The sequence below is a fragment of the Silurus meridionalis genome, chromosome 7, assembly GCF_014805685.1.
Source record: "Silurus meridionalis isolate SWU-2019-XX chromosome 7, ASM1480568v1, whole genome shotgun sequence".
NCBI lineage: Eukaryota > Metazoa > Chordata > Actinopteri > Siluriformes > Siluridae > Silurus > Silurus meridionalis.
This window is the reverse complement of record NC_060890.1, coordinates 5,147,771-5,168,785: the sequence shown is the minus strand read 5'-3', so window position 1 is coordinate 5,168,785 and position 21,015 is coordinate 5,147,771. Positions and strand designations below refer to the sequence as shown.

At 37.3% G+C, this 21,015-nt stretch overlaps 1 protein-coding gene across 4 annotated transcripts in view; it reads right to left on the bottom strand.

The window, feature by feature from the left end:
* The window catches only part of arhgap27 (Rho GTPase activating protein 27), a 30,194-nt gene that overhangs the window by 4,337 nt on the left and 4,842 nt on the right, over nt 1-21,015 (bottom strand). For 3 of the 4 annotated variants that reach the window (XM_046853804.1, XM_046853802.1, XM_046853805.1), the window contains exons 3-7: nt 7,475-7,942; nt 6,817-7,041; nt 6,617-6,697; nt 5,061-5,168; nt 4,672-4,743 (exon numbers count right to left, since the gene is read on the bottom strand). In XM_046853804.1, the coding sequence (XP_046709760.1) occupies nt 4,672-4,743; nt 5,061-5,168; nt 6,617-6,697; nt 6,817-7,041; nt 7,475-7,942 (954 nt within the window). Of the gene's footprint in view, nt 1-4,671; nt 4,744-5,060; nt 5,169-6,616; nt 6,698-6,816; nt 7,042-7,474; nt 7,943-10,863; nt 11,254-21,015 lie in introns of those variants that run through there. The other variant, XM_046853806.1, reaches the window with a different exon arrangement.

The following is a 21,015-nucleotide window of genomic DNA, read 5'->3' as shown; positions in this document are numbered from 1 at the left end:
AGTTACACATCAATTATATTTATACAACTGAGAAATGGAACAGTTCAGGGCCTTGCACACGGGTCCACTGGTGGCAGCTTGGTGGGGTTTCAAATTCATAACCTTCTGATCCAATGCCTTAACCACTGAGCTATCATCCACTATTGTGCTGGTGTAATAGTCTTCACAACTATTGTGTTTCATTTACTCCTTTTCTTCAACACACCACTAACTAGATGCAGATAAATCTACACCCTCTTTGCGGATTGTTAAACATTATTCAAGTGCATGTAAAAGAGGATGTCAAATTCAGGCAGGGATGTGCTAAATAGACAAAAAAAATAATATCACGATTTTTTTATTTTATCAGTAACAATATATTTTTAGAGTCACTAAATATTTGAGTGTTATTGTGCTGGTACTTTAAGGCTGACCATGGACAGAGGACTCATATTCTGTGTGGTGGTCAGTTCACAGCAGTAACAGATTCATCTTTTCCAATAAGTTTAAATTGATTGATTTTTAACTTTTACAGTCATTGCACAGACTACAAACCGACACCACGATCTCAACCAACCAGCCGTGCCTCCCTGCCGAACGAGCTCAATCACTTTTTTGCTCGTTTAGATTAAGGCATAGGACATTTTACCTCAACCACTGACTCTGCTACTGCTCACAGTCAACTTTCACTCTCAACAATGGACGGCTATTCAGCATTTAGCAAAGTGAGGCACGCAAGACAGCATACCGGAACGTGTTCTCAGAGCATGTGCTGGACAACTGGCACAGGTCTAAACTGACATTTTCAACCTGTCACTAGCCCAAGCCCACGGTTCCTACACGCCTAAAGACTAAAGCCATCATACCAGTGCCTAAGCATTCAGCTTCAGAATGCCTGAATTATTTATACCCAGTTGACTCACCCCTACTGTAATGAAGTGCTTTGAGAAACTGGTTCTGAATCACCTAACTCCGTTCCTACCACCTACACTAGACCCACATAAGTTTGCCTGAACAGGTCAACTGAGGGTGCAGTGTCCAGGGCTCTTCATTCAACCTCACCTACCTGGATAAAAAAAAAGCACCTACATCAGAATGCTGTTAATTGACTTTAGTTCAGCATTTAATACAGCCCTTCCCACTGTACTGATTATTAAGCTCAGTGACCTGGGTATCTGCACCTCCATTTGCAGATGGATTCTGGACTTTCTAAACAACAAACCTGTCTGTAAGGTTGGGCAAACAGGTATTCTCAACCCTTATTTTGGCTGTTTTCTGAGCCCACTACTAATCCCTGTTCACCCAAAACTGTGCTCCTCTGCATAACTCCAACATCTTCATCAAGTATGCAGATGACACCACAGTGGTCAGCCAGACCAGCAACGACGACAAATCAGACTACAGGTAAGAGATCTGAAGCCTGACAGCATGGTGTGTCACCAATAACCTGACCCTAAACGCCATGAAGACTAAAGAGCTCATTTAGGACTTTCAGAAATCTAACAGCAGGAGTCTACATCAATGGAACAGAGGTAGAGAGGGTCTCCAGCTTTAAGTTCTTGGGAGTTCACATCTATGAAGATCTGTCCTGGCACCAGAATACTTCAGCTCTGGTTAGGAAGGCACAACAATGCCTGTACTTCTTGCAAAGAATTATCAAAATCGCCCAACGCATCACTGGCACCCAACTACCTGCTATTGAGCACCTTAACCACAGCAGATGTCTGTGCAGAGCTCACAACATCCCAGTCATACACTGTTTAACCTCCTTCCATTAACAAGGGGATACTGGTACATACACTTCAGAACCAGCAGGTTCAGGGTCAGCTTTTTTCCATCCACCATCACTTTAAGATCACTGTATAAACATATAACTTCTGTACAATTGACTCAACACTGTCTTTAAAAACGGATAGGCTTATAAAAGGCAGCCCGGCTTAAGGACAGTAAGGGGCGGCTCTCTCCCCCCTCTTTCACTTCACAGGCTAAAGACGGCAGCTGCGGAAGAGGAATTCCTGCTGGACCCTCGCAACGCCTCGCAAGTGAGGGAGACTCATCTGCCTGTGGCAGGAAGACCCTTACCCCCCCTAAGAGCTGATGGTGACTGTGGCAGTCAGCCCACCTGTCGGGACCTGAGGCATCGAAGCGCCACTCCTCACCCCCTTTCCCGGGCACCAGAACACTATCCCCTTCCTCTTACTTTCATTTCTGCTCCCTAATAAAAACTTTACCCCGATTTAACTTTTCCGTGTTCAGCCGACGCGGCAGCAAGTCACTACAATATACACTGACGATCAAAATTAGAGAAAAATTTATAAACAATTGAACAATTCTGAAATAATGTCATCTTCACTGCTCAACAGTTGGGGGAGTTTTTGTCCTGTCTATACCATGCTACCAGAACACTTTTTCCACAAAATAACTAAGACATAAAAAAAAAAAAAAAACATTATTTTCCAGAAAACACACTGATCAAAATTAGAGAACAGTTTCAGATACCTCCCAGTTATTGGTGTTAATCTGGTACCTGGTGCTAATTTCCTTGATTATCTGTCAACCCCTATTTAACTTGCAGCCTAACTTCCAGTTTCACTGACTCTGCAAGATGGTGGGCCGTTCTAAAGTGACTGAAAGCCTCCGGCAGCAGGTTGTCCAGATGAAGGCCAAAGGGATGACCATATCAGCCATAGCAAGACAAGTTGGTCGTTCCAAATCTGTGATTCCAAGAATATTGAATCTTTACAACATCACAAACTCATTCAAGTTCGCCAAGAAGGCTGGTCGTCCATGGAAGACAAATACAAGAGAGGACAGGATACTGTGGAGGATCTCAATAGGCAATCGTTACCACATTGCAGCTGGAATTGCTCACCAGTTCAGCGCTGAACAGGGTAAGGATTTGTCTCGTCATACAGTGTCTCGACGTTTAAGAGCATTTGGACTGAAAGCCCACTCTGCAGTGACCAAACCTCTCATTAGCAGAAAGAATCAAAAGGCTAGACTAAGCTTTGCTGAGGAGCATGTTGTGTGGACAGAGGAGAACTGGTCCAAAGTTCACTTCAGTGATAAAAGCAAGTTTAATTTATTTGGGTCAGATGGGAAACATTATGTTCGGCGACAAACTGGAGAAAGACTGAACCCAAAGTGTGTAAAAAAGTGAAAAGTGGAGGAGGAAGTGTCATGGTTTGGGGCATGTTTTCTGCAGCAGGAGTTGGGCCTCTTATACAGCTACATGGCAGAGTGAATGCAAATGTTTATCAGAACCTTCTTCAACAACATATGGATCCTTCCCTGCGTTCATCACTCAATCAGCCCGCAGTGTTCATGCAGGACAACGCTCCATGTCACACAGCAAAATGGGTAAAGCAGTTCCTTGAAACTGAAAACATTGAAATAATGACATGGCCTGCCCAGAGTCCTGATCTCAACCCAATACAGAACCTCTGGAAAATACTTGGCGACAAAGTTATGGCCAAGAAACCCACTACAGTCACCGAACTGTGGAGGAGACTGGAAGAAGAGTGGACCAAAATCACACCAGAGCAGTGTGAGAGACTAGTGCAGTCCTGTGGCCGCAGATGTGCTGATGTCATTCAGAGCAGAGGCCTGTACACTTCCTACTAATTGCTGACTGTTGTAACCTTCAGAAAATGTTGTTGTAATCTTTTTCCATGCTACAATCATTGTTGTTCTCTAATTTTGATCAGTGTGTTTTCTGCAAAATGATGTTTTTTTTGGAAATGCCACAGTTAATTTGTGGAAAAGGTGTTCTGGTAGCATGGTATAGACAGGACAAAAACTCCTTCAACTGTTGAGCAGTGAAGATGACATTATTTCAGAATTGTTCAATTGTTTATAAATTGTTCTCTAATTTTGATCGCCAGTGTGTGTGTGTGTGTGTGTGTGTGTGTGTGTGTGTATATATATTACACACATATATACACATATACATACACACACACACACACACACACACACACACACACACACACACACACACACACACACACACACACGTGCATTTCACAATTATGTATTTTATTCATTTAGTACAAAAAGTAAAACTCGTATATTATATAGATTCATCACACACAGACTGATATATTTAAAGTGTTCATTTCTTTTCATTGTGATAGATTTTTATCGCGGTTTTTCGTTTATCGCAATTGGTTTTGAAACGTAACCACTGTGTGTGTGCGTGCGTGCGTGCGTGCGTGCGTATATATATATATATATATATATATATATATATATATATACATACACACACACTCATATTTACTTATCTATTTACTTTAATTTTCAAGAGAGCAAATTAAATCAGTATTTTATTATATAATGTGATATCAATTTTATAATAAATTATAAATAAAATATATGTTATAATATATATTAATAGTTGATTTATGGAAATAAATGGCATTTACTGATTAACTATATAAAATGATATCAATGTACTGAATCATGCAGTGAAAGAACGCACTCTAGATGTGCACGTCTCTAACATACTACATTTTACCACGTAATGTATTCATGCAGGTGTGTTATATATATATATATATATATATATATATATATATATATATATATATATATATATAATGATAATCGCATAGCATTAAAACAACAATTACGATATTATCGTAGACGATATACATATCGTACAACCCTAATGTCAGGTCAGTCACTTACATTATGCAGAATTTCTGGGGAACCGGACATATCACTATCTGAAGCATTCCTGTGATGACTTGAAGGAAGTTTCTGTCATGGAGAAAAAGCCAGTTACAAAATTGTTTGTTGATTTACTCACATCTAGTGTTACTCAAAATGTGAAGTGCAATTAAAATCAGTGTATTAAAAACTTGTTTAATACATTTCTTTCTTTCTTTTCATTATATCTTGGTTTACAAAAAAAACAAAACAAGAAATGCTAATTTAGGGAAACTAATCTTAGTTGATCTTAGCTTAAAATATCAAACTGCTCATTCACACAGCTGAAGCCTATATTGTGTAAATGAACAGGAAAAAGTAAAGTTTGTGTGTGTGTGTGTGTGTGTGTGTATGTTGTGTGTGAGCACCTCATCCTGAGATCCAGTGCTATTCCTCCAGGTTCTCATCATTCCAAATCCATCCTGCTCCCCTGTCATGCCATTTCCCAGTTGGCACTGTCTCAAACCTGTAGAAAGCTAAGCGGGAGGGAAAAGATTTTATTGCAATCATTTGATAAAGGAAACAGAATGAAATTTACACTGCATTGATACTTCTGCCTAATAGAAAATAAAACATGATTATAACCATTAATTGAAGAGTCAATGAGCAAATCCTTTTATAATTTGCAGTGCTGCATCGGAGGTGTTTGGTAAGAATGGGTTTGATCACATCCAAATGTTAGGATTAAAAGACAATACAGCGAGAGTATCTAATATAATCATTTGTCCACCTTATGTAAATGCTTTACCCTGGGATCAGGCAGATATCCTGGGAAAACTGGTCAAGAGGCAGCGATCACCTCGAATAAGATGCCAGATTTCTTTAATGCACCATGCATACCCACATTCATGCAATTGTTCACAAATTGGGAAAGGGAGGTGGAAGCTCTGTGGTTATGGCATTGGGCTATAGATGGGAAAGTCACAAGTTCAAATCCCAGCACCACCAAGCTGCCATTGCTAGGCCCTTGAGCAAGGCCCTTAAACATCAACCACTCAGTTGTATGTTGCTTCGAATAAGACTGTCTCCTAATTTCTGTAAATGTGTTGTAAATTCAATTCAGTCCAGTTTTGATCATCATATTGTGTATACTTTCAATAAATTATCTATATAAGTTATTAAACAACCAATTACTGGTTGCATTTGGCGTATTTTTGATCATTAACCTTCTGTACTTGCATGTTAAGCTTTCTGCTTATCTACATGTTTTATTCACAGTATTGTATTTTGACTACTCTTTTTCACTAAAAGCTTTTGAATGAATTCTAAATTCTAAAATAGAATAGAATAGAATTTCAAAATAGATTTAATGGATAGTTTTAATTAATACAAGTCATTTTTGCTTAATTTAATTAAATAAATACTAAACCTGTGTGAGAATACTGCTAAAATTAAAACTACAGAATATTTATCTTTAAAGCTGTAATGTTAACTACAGGTAGTCGTCGACTTACGACCACGACTGGTTCCGACAGACCGGCCGTAACACAATTTGGTCGTAAGTAGAGTAGGCTATATGTACAGTGTTGTAAAATGATGTTATAAAAATCTTTAAGTAGTATTTCATCATAATTTTCTTTCATTATTGTTATACTGTATATATCATCATTTTCTTTGTTTATTTTATGCCATTTGTATCATCTCTACACCATTTTGATTGTGGTCGTAAGTTGCATAGGTCGTAAGTCGACGATTACCTGTATATAATTTCAGCTGTGTTAATTCATAATGTTTTGTGCACAGGTGAGGTCCCAGAAACCCCTCAGTCACCCAGGTGAACTTGGATTACTTAAGTTTCTCTTAATTTAAGGCCAAACCATTGATTTTGTTTTATAAATACATTTGAATATAAATATAGACATGAAACAAAAAATGAAAGTATTAAAAAACTGCTATTAATTTTATGATAAAAGTTTTCACTTACTTCAGGTAAGTTCCACTCAGACTTGGAGCCATCTTTCAGGTAGTAGTATGTCTGTCCCCGGTCATCCAAGGACTTGATCCACTGTTCATACAAAGATTAATGTTATCATTATGTTATGCAAATATAAAAATTTAGAAAGAAAATGCTTAACTCAGACATGGGTGTGTACAATTTCTAATAAAAGCCTAAGCATGCACTACCTGCTCCTGTGTTTGGTCATTGGTGAAAACCCAGACTCCATCAGGGTGAACGTTCAGTGTCCAGCCTGCAGGAGCACTGCGGTCTAGACATGCTCTGGGAATTAAAGTTTTTTTCACATGGGCCAACGAGTATTCTGAAGAACCGGCAAAAGAGAAACCCTCCTCTTGGTTGAAAGTTGCAGGAAAATCTTCTACAGCAGGGTAGTCTTCCTCGGGGAGAGGGGGCTAATAACGGATCAGATGTAGAAAGGTAATATAAAGCATTGTCAGTAGTCAAAGACTGGGATATTGGATATTGATTTTAAGTAAATGTTAGTTCGAGTTTTATTATAAACGCAGTTTTGTTTTTGTTTTTTACCAGATTGAGCCTCAAATTAGAGCAATATAATTATCATAGGCCAATTGTTTTTGCTTTAGCGTATTCTTAAATATACAAATTTGATCTGTAACTAATTGCAAATAGTTTAAATGATACTCCATGTATTTTATTGGTTACTAGATTTCAAATCCTGTTTCGATATTCATTTGCTGACGTGCTAAAAATGAGCCTGACAGTGCTTAACTAGGGCTTCAAAACATTTCATTTTATGCTCCAGTAGCTTATGCATGGCCTGAAAAAAATTTGAGTAGTTTCAATATCTGTGTGTGCTTCCTCTACCCGTGCTCCTCCTTTAAGATTGTTGCCAGACAGAGGAGGAGTCATCAGGTCATCTGGTGGGTCCCAGGAACTCTGTCCAGAGATAGGGTTAAAAAAATAGTGTCTACCACTTTTCTCATCCAGCACCTTCTCCCAGTCCGAGGTCCATCTTGCTCCATCTGTGGGTGAACAGGCTGGAGAAAGGGATAGATTTGGGGAGACAGGAAGCTCCTTAGTACCCACTTCAGACTCCATTGATGGGCTAAGTGGATAATCCCAGGTGCTACGGCCTGTGCTAGGGTGATAGTAATACTCTTTTCCACTGTCCTCGTCAGTGTGGATCTCCCATCCCTTAGAACCTAGAAGGAGACTGTCATGGAGTTCGGGAGATTCTGAAATGCCCCAAGCAGAAGCGGAAGGCAAGCTGCCGATGCTCTGACGTGCCCTGGGCAGGTTCACATACACAGCCGTTAAGTCATCATCCTCAACCTGGCAGACATGAATCAATGAGTGAAAAACCATATTTTAATATGTCAGTCTCACAATTCTTTTTGCAAATATGTCTCTGCTTAGAACAAATACAGTGCTTCATGCCGTTTTGCAAGATACAAACAAAGGCACCCACACCACTATTTTCTTTCCTGTGTTCAAGCTTTGAGGTAACAATGTTTGTTTAGTCAAATGATGTATGCTAAAAAAAAAAAAGTCTCTTCCTCTAAACAGAGGAAATAAAACACGCTGAGAATAAAACCACCACAACCTACTCGCATGTCCTATTCGGGGACAGCCACATGTTTCGACACAGATGCACAGTGCAAATAAAAGGACCAGTCCAGAGACCCATACTTTACCAGTTATAATATAATACAAGGTTTATGACACATCACATGGCAATAGCATAGAAAGAAAGTGTAAAATTACACTCTTAATTTTCTTAAAGAAGTTCTTAGTTTACAGGGAGGGATTTCCCAGGAATTAAGGTCAATTATATATCGTATGTTTGCGTATCAAAAAATGACAAAAAAAAAAAACACACACACACACACACACACACACACACACACACACACACACACACACACACACACACACACACACACACACACACACACACACACACTTATTCTCATCTGAGCTTAGTTTTTGTAATAGTGCAGACACTAGACTCTGGAACACTGGATCAGTATTGTATTTAATTGTACATATTTTTTCTAGACTTTGATGTAATTTTTATGTTGTAAATGCATCCTTTTAAATGAAACAACCCGTATCTTTTAATCACAAGTACCCAAGTACCTGTAAATGATAGATTTTTTTAAAAAGTTGCTTAAATCAACATTTATTTATATTGTGTGATCAAATTCTGGCTTTTATTTCATTTGTTTTTGTGCCAAAACAACAATACCAAATTCACATACTATGGGTCAGTTGTCAGAAAAACAAATAGCTCATTAAAACAGCGTGTCAACAGCCAAGAACTTTCTTCAGGGAGAACCATAGTCTATATAAAAAGTTGCTCCAATCAGCCCTATATCACAAAATGGCTAAAATGCTTATCTGTTATACTCACAGGGCATCTTTTTTAATAGCAATAGTCCTAATGCCTGTTTCCCATCAATGTCCAACACTTTGAAATTGGTATTTTGGGTCTGAGAGCAGCATTAGACGAACATTTAACATCTTTGGAATATACAAATTATTTAGTCTCACAAAAAAATAAATGCGAGCCCAGCAAGACATTAGGAATTATACATGCCTTAAACCCAATGTCTTAGGCTGATTTATTTCTCAGCTCACCTCTATCCCTAAGAGAGATTTCCGGGGCCACACAACTCTTTTATGTGGGAATTTCTGAAAGAGTGATAAAATATATATATATAGATATAGATATAGATATATATATATATATATAGATAGATAGATAGATAGATAGATAGATAGATAGATAGATAGATAGATAGATAGATAGATAGATAGATAGAGCGAGACAAAGAAGAGAAAGAAGGAAAGAAAGAGTTAGTTATGAGGCCTTTGGTATTTAGTGGATTTCTGCACACAGCATTTTATATTGCAATTTAATTAAGAATGAAAACTGTTTTAAGTCTTGTCATGTATACTTTACAGCACAGTGAAATTCTATCTACACGTCCCGCAGCGATGTTTTTTTAACCATAAATGCTTGTTCCAGGACAGGTGTGGGATATGAATCTGGTCAAACATAAAAAAAATTCTAATTTAAACAAACATTTATCGATCAATGAGAAAGTTTAAGTCTATCAAATGGCCATTATCTTAGGAGGTTTGTATAGATGTCCACTAATTTACAGAATTATTTGGAACAATGCAACACTGCAGAATGTGTGTGTGTGTGTGTGTGTGTGTGTGTGTATAAAATATTTTCTGGAGTTATTCCAATAAGCTTGAGCTGAGATGTTCCTCATGTGATCTCTCCTCATCAGGCTACTGTATACAGTATAATAATTGTATACAAAAGATGAATGCAGGAAAGAGATAGGACAAAAATAGAGAGGGAGAGAGAGAGAGAGAGAGAGAGAGAGAGAGAGAGAGAGTACAAGAAAATAAGTTCTTAGGGGACATATTGAATTCCCAGAATGCGTGCCACCTTTTTGAGGATAAAATTAGATGAGCTGAATGTGTTGAGCCAACAGAGACATGGATATACCCTGCATATGTCACTTTAGAAGTAGGCTAACAGAATGAGAGACAGAAGAATAAGCGAATTAATAAGAGCGAGAGAGGTGGCAGGGAGTTAGATAGTGAAGAAGAATGGCAGATTGGGGGAATAAGACTGGTGGGACACAAATATATAACATATCGTTTTGTGTCAAGCAACTGTAACTTGGGATTGTAAACTTTGGGTCTCTTTCTTTCTATAAAACACACATTAATGCTCAGTGTACACTTTGAATAAAGCAGACAAAACAGTATAACAGCATTAGCCCTTGACTACTATACACTTTATGTGCTGTTGACTGGAAAATGTTTTATAGGACAAACACACAAGACTCTCGAATGAATCTTACTCATTTCTACCATAAGCACTTTTAACACTTTGGGCATATCACACCTAGGCGTTTTCTGAAACAGGAAGAGTATAGACTTGCCATGAACTGCATAAACAAGCCCTAATTTCAACACACTTTTCAATATTAGGCTATAGACAACACCGTTTTGCTAAACAGTGTGATTACAATGAACCTGACCTTTAATGAAGCGTGTCTGTGTGTATACACAAGCAGTTTTCTCAAAACTGTGGTTTCAAAAACGTTAAGAAAAACACTATATCTCTTATCACAGCATCTTGTGTTTAGTTTGATCCTTGACCCAATGCAGCTCATATGTGTACCTAAATAGAACAATCTGGTCGTCTTCTGGAAATTCAAGCCTACCTGGGGATGCAGAGAGAAGGCCATTGCGGTTTTGGGACGGCAATTCAGCCGAACCTTGGAGTAACAATCCACCATGGTTCTGTTCTGAAAGCTGTAAACTGTCACGAGGCAAAGCTCCTGATGGCTTGTACCAGGACAGCAAGGGGATCCAAAGCGAACATGTAATCAACAAATATTAAAACACTAGCATCTTCAGAACGCTGCGTGTTCGGTCTTTCGGCAGACAGAGGAAAAGAGAAGTGCTTGCTCTGTGTTGAGTGGGGGGAGGGGGAAAACTGCGAGAGTGAGACAGAGCGAGAAAGTGAGAGATGAGGCAGTGTTAGAGGAATGGGTGAACTTTGGTAAACTAAGCTGAACGAACGAAACAACTATATATATATATTGATAAACCAGGGTAGAGGAATGTTATTAGACACTCTCTTCCTGTCAGTGCTAAAGAAAGCATCCTGGGATCGGAAGAGAATGCCTGCCTACAGAGATGCAAATTACGTTTAGTGTTGCATTTTCGTACTCGCACTCAGTCTACAAGTCAGCAGGGTCCTGCTAATACACAGTACTTAAATATTCACCTCAACATCTTTGAATTTCACACTTCTATTTCCTTACACCCTCTCAGTGATTTATCAAAGGCTCTTTACTGTTAAAATGTTTGTCGAATGCGAAATATTTTGTTCATTGTGCTTTGAATTGCATGCTTTAGTAAAAAAAAAAAAACATCAGTTAACATTACTGTATAATTTTGAACAATACCTGCCAACATTTCCATGTAAAATTTTGGAACTGACATGAGACAGTTTATAGCTAATACTTAGAGATTCCACGTTGATATGCGTATGCATGTAAATGGTCAAAGAAGGAACAATAGTCAGGATAAAGAGTGTACATTGCTGAACAGTTTCCTTCTATTAGCTCTGAGGGTGAAAATGTCTGCGTGGGTGTACCCAACACACACAACACAGGCACACACTTCCTTTGCAGCAGAGCAGGTTGTTACCAGGAAGATGATGCTAAAAAATAGCCAAGTGCTCGACATGTTCTATATTAGCTGTAATAAATTTGCCTCTGTTGGTTCTATGGCAATCTTCCCCATAGCTAATTAAAAATGGCGACATGCTGATAGATAGATAGATCGAAGAAGCGATAGGTGCACATGAATGAAATGCAGTTTAGCATCGACCAGAACTGTAAATGGTAGCATTTGTGCAAACTGTCAAGATCATACTAATATTAATTTATTACCACTTTCCCATTTTATTCAGGTGTATACTTTATTATTACTTTTATTTATTTTTATTTTATTCTGTTCAAGAAGCACAATGATACTTTTACTGTATATAGTTTTTTTTCCCTGTGTGTCGAATTTGCTTTAAAATCATGCCTCTGTGCATCAGCCAGGTGTGGGTAAAAAAAAATGGCTTCCTTGTGTATGTCTAGTTTGTTATTCAAATCTTCAGCTCGATAGTCTCATCCTACATGACCTCACTTCCATAGAGTTCAGTGCTTCTGATACCAAGACAACTGAACATCCTCCCTTGCATATTCAGTTAAACAAATGCGTGTCCTACGGTGGCTCAAGGATTCGGCGTTCAGCAATTCTTTAAAAAATCGTCCTTTTGTAGATTACGAATGACTTTAATCAGTAGTTTGTTTTTTTGTTTAAGTAAGTCGCAGTCATTTTACCTACCGGATAATAATATGTGTAATACTGTACAAGCACATTTTTAAAACTGCCAGTCGAACCTCAGGAGATCTGCTTAATGAAGTCAGTTCTCAAGAGGCATCTAGTTTTAAAATGGCAGAGGAACAAAATGTACTAAAAGTACATAATACAAAGATGAACATTATTAATACACCATCACTGTATAAATGCATTCACACATATAAACACACAGAGAAGCCTTGATGGATTTCAGCCCATTCTGTATATGCCACAATGTGTGTGAAAGGATCAGCAGTTTCTAAAATACTCCAACCAGCCTGTCTTGAACCGACACACATTCAATGGGCACAAGTATTTTCCCATCTAAATGCTCAATGAACATAAACATTATCTGATACCCTTTACCCTGTATAGGTTCGGCTGTATGCATTGCACTGCGGTTACATGAGACCACCGCCAACTGACAGCTGATAAAGGCCAGGTCTTTTGGTCTACACTGACCTTTGATTTGTCCCGCCATGCCATATAGGAAAGAAAAAAAAGGAGACAAAAAATAAATTGGAAAAACAAGAACCTGTTTCATGTCTCTTATTAGCTATATACATTTACAATATTTGGCAGACACCCTTCTCCAGAGCGACTTGCAGTACATTTGATCTAATTCATACAACTAAGCATCTGAAGGGATAAGGACCCTGCCCAGGGGCCCAAAGGGGCTTCCAAGCCAAAGGCTAATACCTTAACCACTAAGCTACAATGTAGAAGGCACTGAACTGTTCTGTACTATAAATTGTATTGTTTCTCATTTAACTGAAACATTTTTTAAATATAATAATAATAATAATAATAATAATAATAATAATAATAATAATAGATTAGATAAGCAGATCGTATTTTCTATTTAATCATTTTTAAATATTATAAATGATAAATCAAAGGAATTATGGGAAATAAAATTATAATATAATATTTGGTATAAAGCAAGGTTGATTCGGCTCCACTGCCCTTAATCAAGTCTGTTTTTGGTTCTTCATTGAAAAATGTTTGGAATGCTCTGATGTACACACTGAGAACTAAAAAAAAAAAAAAAGATCTAATTTAACAAATAGAAGTAGAAAAAACTGACAAACCCATAAAAATCTGATTAAGGAAAAGAATTTTAAACTTTCATGCTTTTATTCTGATATATGACAAAGAATTAAAAATTGTTATAAATTAACTATAGACTAATTTAAAAAAGCATGCAACTTCTTACTCAATCGAATTACTTGTTTAAATGGAATAGGGCCTGACAGGGCAGACAAGGACCCAATCACACCACACACATTTACCCAGTCTCTCTTTCTTGCACAGAAGCACTATTGACTAAACTCCCCCCCCTAATGTTATATCATCAAGCATGGCCTGGAATCTGGATTAACTCACAGAATGCTAAAGATCTGATTTAGAGCACTGCATGTGCATGGGGCATAATAGAATAATTTATACAGTGATGTCTGCCATGGGTATAAAAGAAGTCTTAATTATCAAGCAGGAGATAGAAATGTGCCCTGTCTACATGGGATTGAAGTTTAGTTTTGGCAAAATTCCTCAAAGGCATGAGATGAAATTTCAAATGAGAACAGAAACCTGTGTCCAAACTCTATCTGTCAGAAGTGAATATTTCCTGAAATGCAAATCAGGATAAGCTCGTGAGAAGAACGTGTGTCAAACAGAGTATGTAAAATATTTCTCCTACAGTATGGCTGACATCACAGCCTGTTTTGAATAGCACAGCTATACAGGACACGCAGGGTGGGTCAACTTAAACCCACCAAGTACCATCTGAAACAAGGAAGCGAGCACACAGGAACTGGAAACGGATATTATGTAAGCACATTCAACATACATGGCGACAGCATTGTTTACAGCAATTTCGCACTCAATTCGAAACCATACCCAACCGAACATATCTATGTTTACGGCAAAGAATCTCAACATTAAAAAAATGCAGACATGCTCAGGATAATGTGATTAAACTGTAAACCATAATCCAAATCACACAGCATAATCACTGCTACCTATTATAGTTGAGAATTCAGCAGCAGAGATGAGGAGTCACCCAAAAAAGGCTGGCAATACAACTAATACAATCAGTCAGCTGATACACTGCACATAAACATAACCTTCTAAGATTTTTTGTTCTTTAGTTCAACTCAAATATTGGCACTACATTCAAATTATTTGATAAGACCTACAAAATTAAAGACAGACATGTTTTTATGATCATAGCTCATAGTTTCCAGTTGGCAGCTCAATACATTACACATCAACGCAATGGGAACTGGTTATTTCTTGATAAATGTAGAAACCATGTGAGCATGCTGTTTGTGCATCTTAAATCACAATCACAATCTTTAGCGGTGTTTCACATTCGGTCCGAATGGTGATATGACTTATTTAGGGCTGCAGCTATCGATTATTTTAGAAAATAATTGGATTCGAATACTTAAGGTACTTTTTCTTTATTAAAGAGCAATACTAATTACACAATAGAAAATAAGACGGGTCTCTTACAATGAACATGTAATTTGTTTACTTTTTAGAATAATATACATTTTTATTGCTGAAATTGCATACAAGAATATCTCCAAAAACTAAACCAATTTAACGCATTTAATTGCTTTATTACATTAAAATGCAAATACACAAATAAAAAAAAATTATAAATAAACAACAATAAATAGAATTATAAAAATCTAATTCAATGATTTCAAAAAGGGTAAACGCACTATACAGTGTTTTCTTAATTTTTTTTGTTTGAAATGAAGTTTTCTTTGGCCTGAATCTTCTCCTTGTGAGAAAAAAAATTACTCGGAATTGCGAGAAAAAAACTTGGAATTGGGCAGACTTTATTTCTCGTTATTCTGATTTTATTTCTCGCAATTCTGACTTTATTTATTGTAAACATCTCAAATTTCTGATGCATTCACCGGTAACCATGTTGTCGGCCTGAAGTTTGAGACTGTTGATGTATGAACAAGGCCAGCTGATTGTTGGACAGGGTTCTCTCCATGGCTTAGTTTGATACCATGCAATTCTATTGGGTTTCCAAAGTGTAACGCTTTCTGACACTACAGAGTGTGGCCGATTGGCTAAAAAAAGTCGGATTCGAAAGAAATAAAGTCAGAATTATGATAAATAAAGTCGGAATTGTGAGAAATAAAGCTAAAATTATGAGAAATAAAAAAAAAAATACTCGAGTTTTAGCCCTGGACTTATTTAGCATTTCCCAAAACACACTCCTTACTTGGCTCTTTATCACCATGCATGAATGACAACAGGATTTGTACACAACATTATGCCTGAAATCCAGGGAAAAGGTCACAAACCACTTGCATGAGAAACAGTGAACTTTAAGTACAAATCCACCCAGTCTAGAAAAAAGTCAGTAGCTAATAAACCGCAAAGGCTCAGTGTGACATAAGCACTTCCACCCATTCACCACACCTACTAGTCATTCATAATGGTATGATCTATAATCCTAGTGGTAGCTTAGTGATCACGGCATTCTTTGACTCAGACGAGTTCGAATCCCAGCCTCACGATGCTTCTAATCCTGGGCAATCCTCCCCAACATGTCTACATACCCCAACTTTGACTATAGTTCCAAGAGTTTATATACTGTATGTACCTATAACTGCATAGCATCTATAGGAGTCACCTGACAAAAGAACGAACGACTCGGACTAGAAGAGTCAAAAGATAAACTACTCAATACTGTTTCCTGTACATAACCTATGGAGGTTTTCTGATGATTTGCTTTTGCGCTTCCAAAAGAAAAATGAACAAATCACTTTTTGAGATGACTTGTTCTTCTGTGTCACATTAAAGACTTGTTTAAAATAAACAAATAATTCATAAAGGACCCATCGCTAGTTGTTAACTATGAATTGAAATACAATACAGGTGCAATGAAACATTCCAATTGTTTAGCAGCACATACATTTTTCTTTTGTTTGGGATCTAAACACAGGCAGGAAAAATATTCCAGGAATTGAAAATCAGGAGAACATTTAGACAACTGTGCCCCTGAGCACATTTTTTTAATGTGATATTCTATTCCTGTCACCTTTTTGGCATAGTCTCATTTTTCCATTTGACATTTAGATACAAAACAAATTACTGCCTGTTGCTTCAATGTTTGTTTAGGAGAATTCTGAACTGTAGGGTGGTGCAAAACTGTAGGCTTCAGATAACTCAGATGAACCATAGGTGAAATTGTATGTCAGATTCTTATTTAAGATTTAAATGCACTATTAAAACTACAAATTTCACTTATAATAGAACCAGTAGTTTTGCTGAAAGAATTTGTGACTAACAATTAAACATGGAATTGACACTGAAAGTGCTTTGTACAGAATTCTACCTAGTAATAATTGAGATCAATTATCCAATGTGTAAACAAAAGCTATACCTCCGCTGTACACACACATGCAGACTATACTTATATACACAAACACACACACACACACATATGCACACACAGTACCAGTCAGAGCAGTTCTGCCACATTTCTAACACTCCACGTTGCAGAAGCTTCAGATGCACCCAGACAGCTGTGTGCAAATTCTACCTTCATAGAACAAATTGGCACATCATGCCATCATAAAATGTTCTCAAGTGCATTCAAGATAGAAGGTCCTTCTGGATACTGTGATCTGAATTAACATGCAAGCATTATTTTTTAGGAATTCACAAGAATGTGCAAACATCTTACAGAAACCGTGAAAAGTTTACAGGTTTAGGGTTGGCAGTTTCCTAATGGACGCAATCACATTTCCGATATGTTACTTTTGCAGTCATGTTATGAAACTAACTTGACTCTGTGAAAAGCTAAAGTGCTAAAAATATGCCGGAGTGTTGCGTAATCAAAAACAGCATTAGTGCAAACTCCCAAAATCACACCATTTCACTTTGTAAAACATACTGTCAGCCTTACTGTATTTACACATAGATCTCTCACCCACAAATCGAAACGTTACATAAGTGTTCGGCTCATGGCACAAAGCCTTCACTCTATCTTCCCTTTTCCACATAGCTATGAGTGATCTTAGTGTTGAAGTCGAGTAAAACGATTTCCCCCGTAAAAAAGAATGAACTTAAGGGTCAAATGTGTCATTCCTTCATGTCATTGTTAGGTCGGGATCCTGGTTCTAGTGACTCTGAATTTCATATATTAATATTTAGAACAAATTTAACAAAATCTTTTGGATTATAAAATGTAAAAGCCATGTCATAGTCATTTAGAATACATCATACAGCATATCCATACGCTGCATCATTGCAAAAGTGCATAGAAATTACAATGCCATAATGTCTAACCTGCTTGACACACCAAAAAACATCTGTACAACCATAATTAAGGTGTATATGCTTTATTTTAAATCACATATACTGTATCTTTCTATGAACTCCCTAATCATTTATGCCTTCACACATATCACATGCATTCCCGTGAATCACAGAGTCACGCACAATGAAGTCACAGATGTTTTGTGTGCATTATGTAGGGCAGAACCTCCCAATAGCAACACACAAAACACACAAGACATGAGTCAAACACAGGTTCCGGTGATGGACTAAACCGAGAGCCTACATTAGCATACGCTGGCCTGAAGCCCGATGCACTTGGACTGTGCCATATTTGGACCTCCAATTGCCATGGAGACCATGAAGAACTTCAGTGGCAGACTTCCAAAAGAGGGGCCTTGAGATCTTTTTTTTTCTTCTCTTCAAAAGAGCTAGGGTGGGGTGAGGTTTAACACTGTCCCTTTTTCCACTTCTCTTTATTTATATCCATGAAATGATGGGAATTACGGTTTTGCTGTCAAAGTCAAAATTGTGAGAAAAAAAAAAAAGAAGAAGCTATAACTAACACTAAAACAAACAGGCTGTATTCATCGCCGGGAGTATTATGACGTCATAAATGCTCATCTACATCAGAATACTGCATTAAACCACATCATCGCATATCTACTACTTGTGCGTCAGGTAGTATATCATGTAGTTGTTTGTTTGTTTGTTTGTTTGTTTGTTTTCTTGTGTGTATATATGTGTGTGTGTGTGTGTGTCCGCGATACAAACTCAACTCAAAAGTGATTTAAACGCGAAGAAGTACTCATTTTGCTGCCACGAAACCTTTTTGGAGTTTCAGGGCCTGAAAGAAAGAGAACCAAATGAAAACCAAAAGGCGTTTCCTGATTCACCTGGATTCGCTTTCCATCTTTTAGAGCAGAGAAAGTGCCAAACGCCTACCGTGCAACAGGTGTTTGTTTGTTTTCTTCCTTTCCTTTCCTTTCCTTTCCTTGCAACAATGAATATTCTTCGACTGCAATCCTCGTAAGACGACAGACAGATGCTCTTATGCTGATGCTATGTGTGGAAAACAGGTAGTCGGGTTTGGGAAGCTGATCAGCAGGGAGTGTTGCGCACCAGGAGCGCATGAACTTAACCCCTTCATCACCTGGGCACAAACGCAGCTGCGCTTCCAGTGTGGGTGTTTGTTTGTGTGTGTGTGTGTGTGTGTGTGTGTCTGGACTGTTTGGTTTCATCCAGGAAGAGAAAAAAATAAATAAACTCCAAACCTACCTAATGATTTACTCTTAATACAGAAACCCACTTGAATTTATTACCAAGAAGTTTCCAAATTATGTTTTTTTTTAAACCTGCATTACCTTGCCTACAAAGTTCACCTTTTAAAAGCCAATGTATTCATTAGAAAATATTTTTTTTTAGAATCATATATAACTTTTTTAGCTAATGAAATCTAACATCTCATTATGTCATTCATTTAATAACTTTTTATTCCTGCATTTATTAATCTATTTTGCCCCCTAGTGGAAGCACCCAGAATGACCACGCTCAGCTCCAGGGGCACTTTCACAAGTTTAACACGTTGCAATTTTTGCTGCACCCCCAAAAGTGACTCCTAAATCATTTCACCAAAAAAAGCCAGTTCTATCTTGATTTACTACCTTATAAATGCAGGATGGGTTTTAATATAGTTTTTATAGTTACAGAAAGAAAATCTAACCACCAGATATTGGGTATGAAACTGTATAAACAAATGTTAACCAACTAATATAGATAAATTCATATATTCAACAACCGTAGAATCTTCTACAGGGTCTGTTTCATAGAAAGAGTGTAACCAAGCCAGAGTAAAAGACATGCATCTCATTTACATGCAGATCACTCAAGACAATACACCAGTCTAAGGCCTTTTTTGTAGACTAGGCATTTGATCATTGGGACCTTGCAAATAAGGAGACGTCACCAAATACTCAATATTTTCAGGAACACCATGTAACATTTAATCATTTAATTAATTGGTATAGGAACTTTGCTAACACAAACATCGCATTCATTGCTTTTTATACATTGATGTTTTTTTTTAAGGAACTACTAAAAAGCTCTGGGCAGATTTGAGTATCACAATTGCATATACATAAGTCTAAGTCCATTGAGAGCATCTTGAACAGCTGCATCACTGCCTGGTTTGGAAACTCACAACACACAGAACTGATCTGGAACTGAAACTTATATGCACACACGCACTGAAATTGTGTGTACACGCACTCAACTGGGTGTTACTGCTACAAATCTGAACTCAAATACACACTCATACTCATTTCGTTTCACACATCCATGTCTTAAGCACCACCCATTTTTATTTTCTTAAAACTGTATAACTGTTTACATGCTGTTTTGCACATCTACATGACTGCTATATATAAAGAGAGAGAGAGAGAGAGAGAGAGAGAGAGAGAGAGAGAGAGAGAGAGAGAGAGAGAGAGAGAGAGAGAGAGAGACAGAGACAGAGAACAAGAAAGAGACAAAGTTGTTCCAGGACCCTGGCACTACATAAAACAACATAGAGCTACATAACACAAAATAACTTAGAGTTATAAGTTACTTGAGAACACAAGAGTGTACATGTATAAAGTTCTCTTTTGCACATTGTACTGTATAACACAATACAGTAGGTTTATTGCTCAGCGCTATTTTGTGTTTTGTGTATCTGGCCTACACTGTCTCATGTTGTCTTTTGCACTTTATGACCTGTGTTCTGTTATGTAGCTCTATGTTGTTTTGTGTAGTGCCAGGGTCCTGGAAAATCATTGTTTGTGTATATATATATATATATATATATATATATATATATATATATATATATATATATATACAGATGGTCCCAGAGTTACTATGGTTTTACTTACGATTTATATATATATATATATATATATATATATATATATATATATATATATATATATATATATATATATATATATATATATAAGCGTGTCTTCAAGCACCAAAGTAGGTCTCTTGCTTGTAGTGAAAAAAAGAAGAGGAAAGCCATCACTTTAGAGCAGAAAATGAAAATTATAAATCAGCATGAAGCAGGAAAGATTGTCACAGTCATAGTACCATCTTCCTGAGAAGGC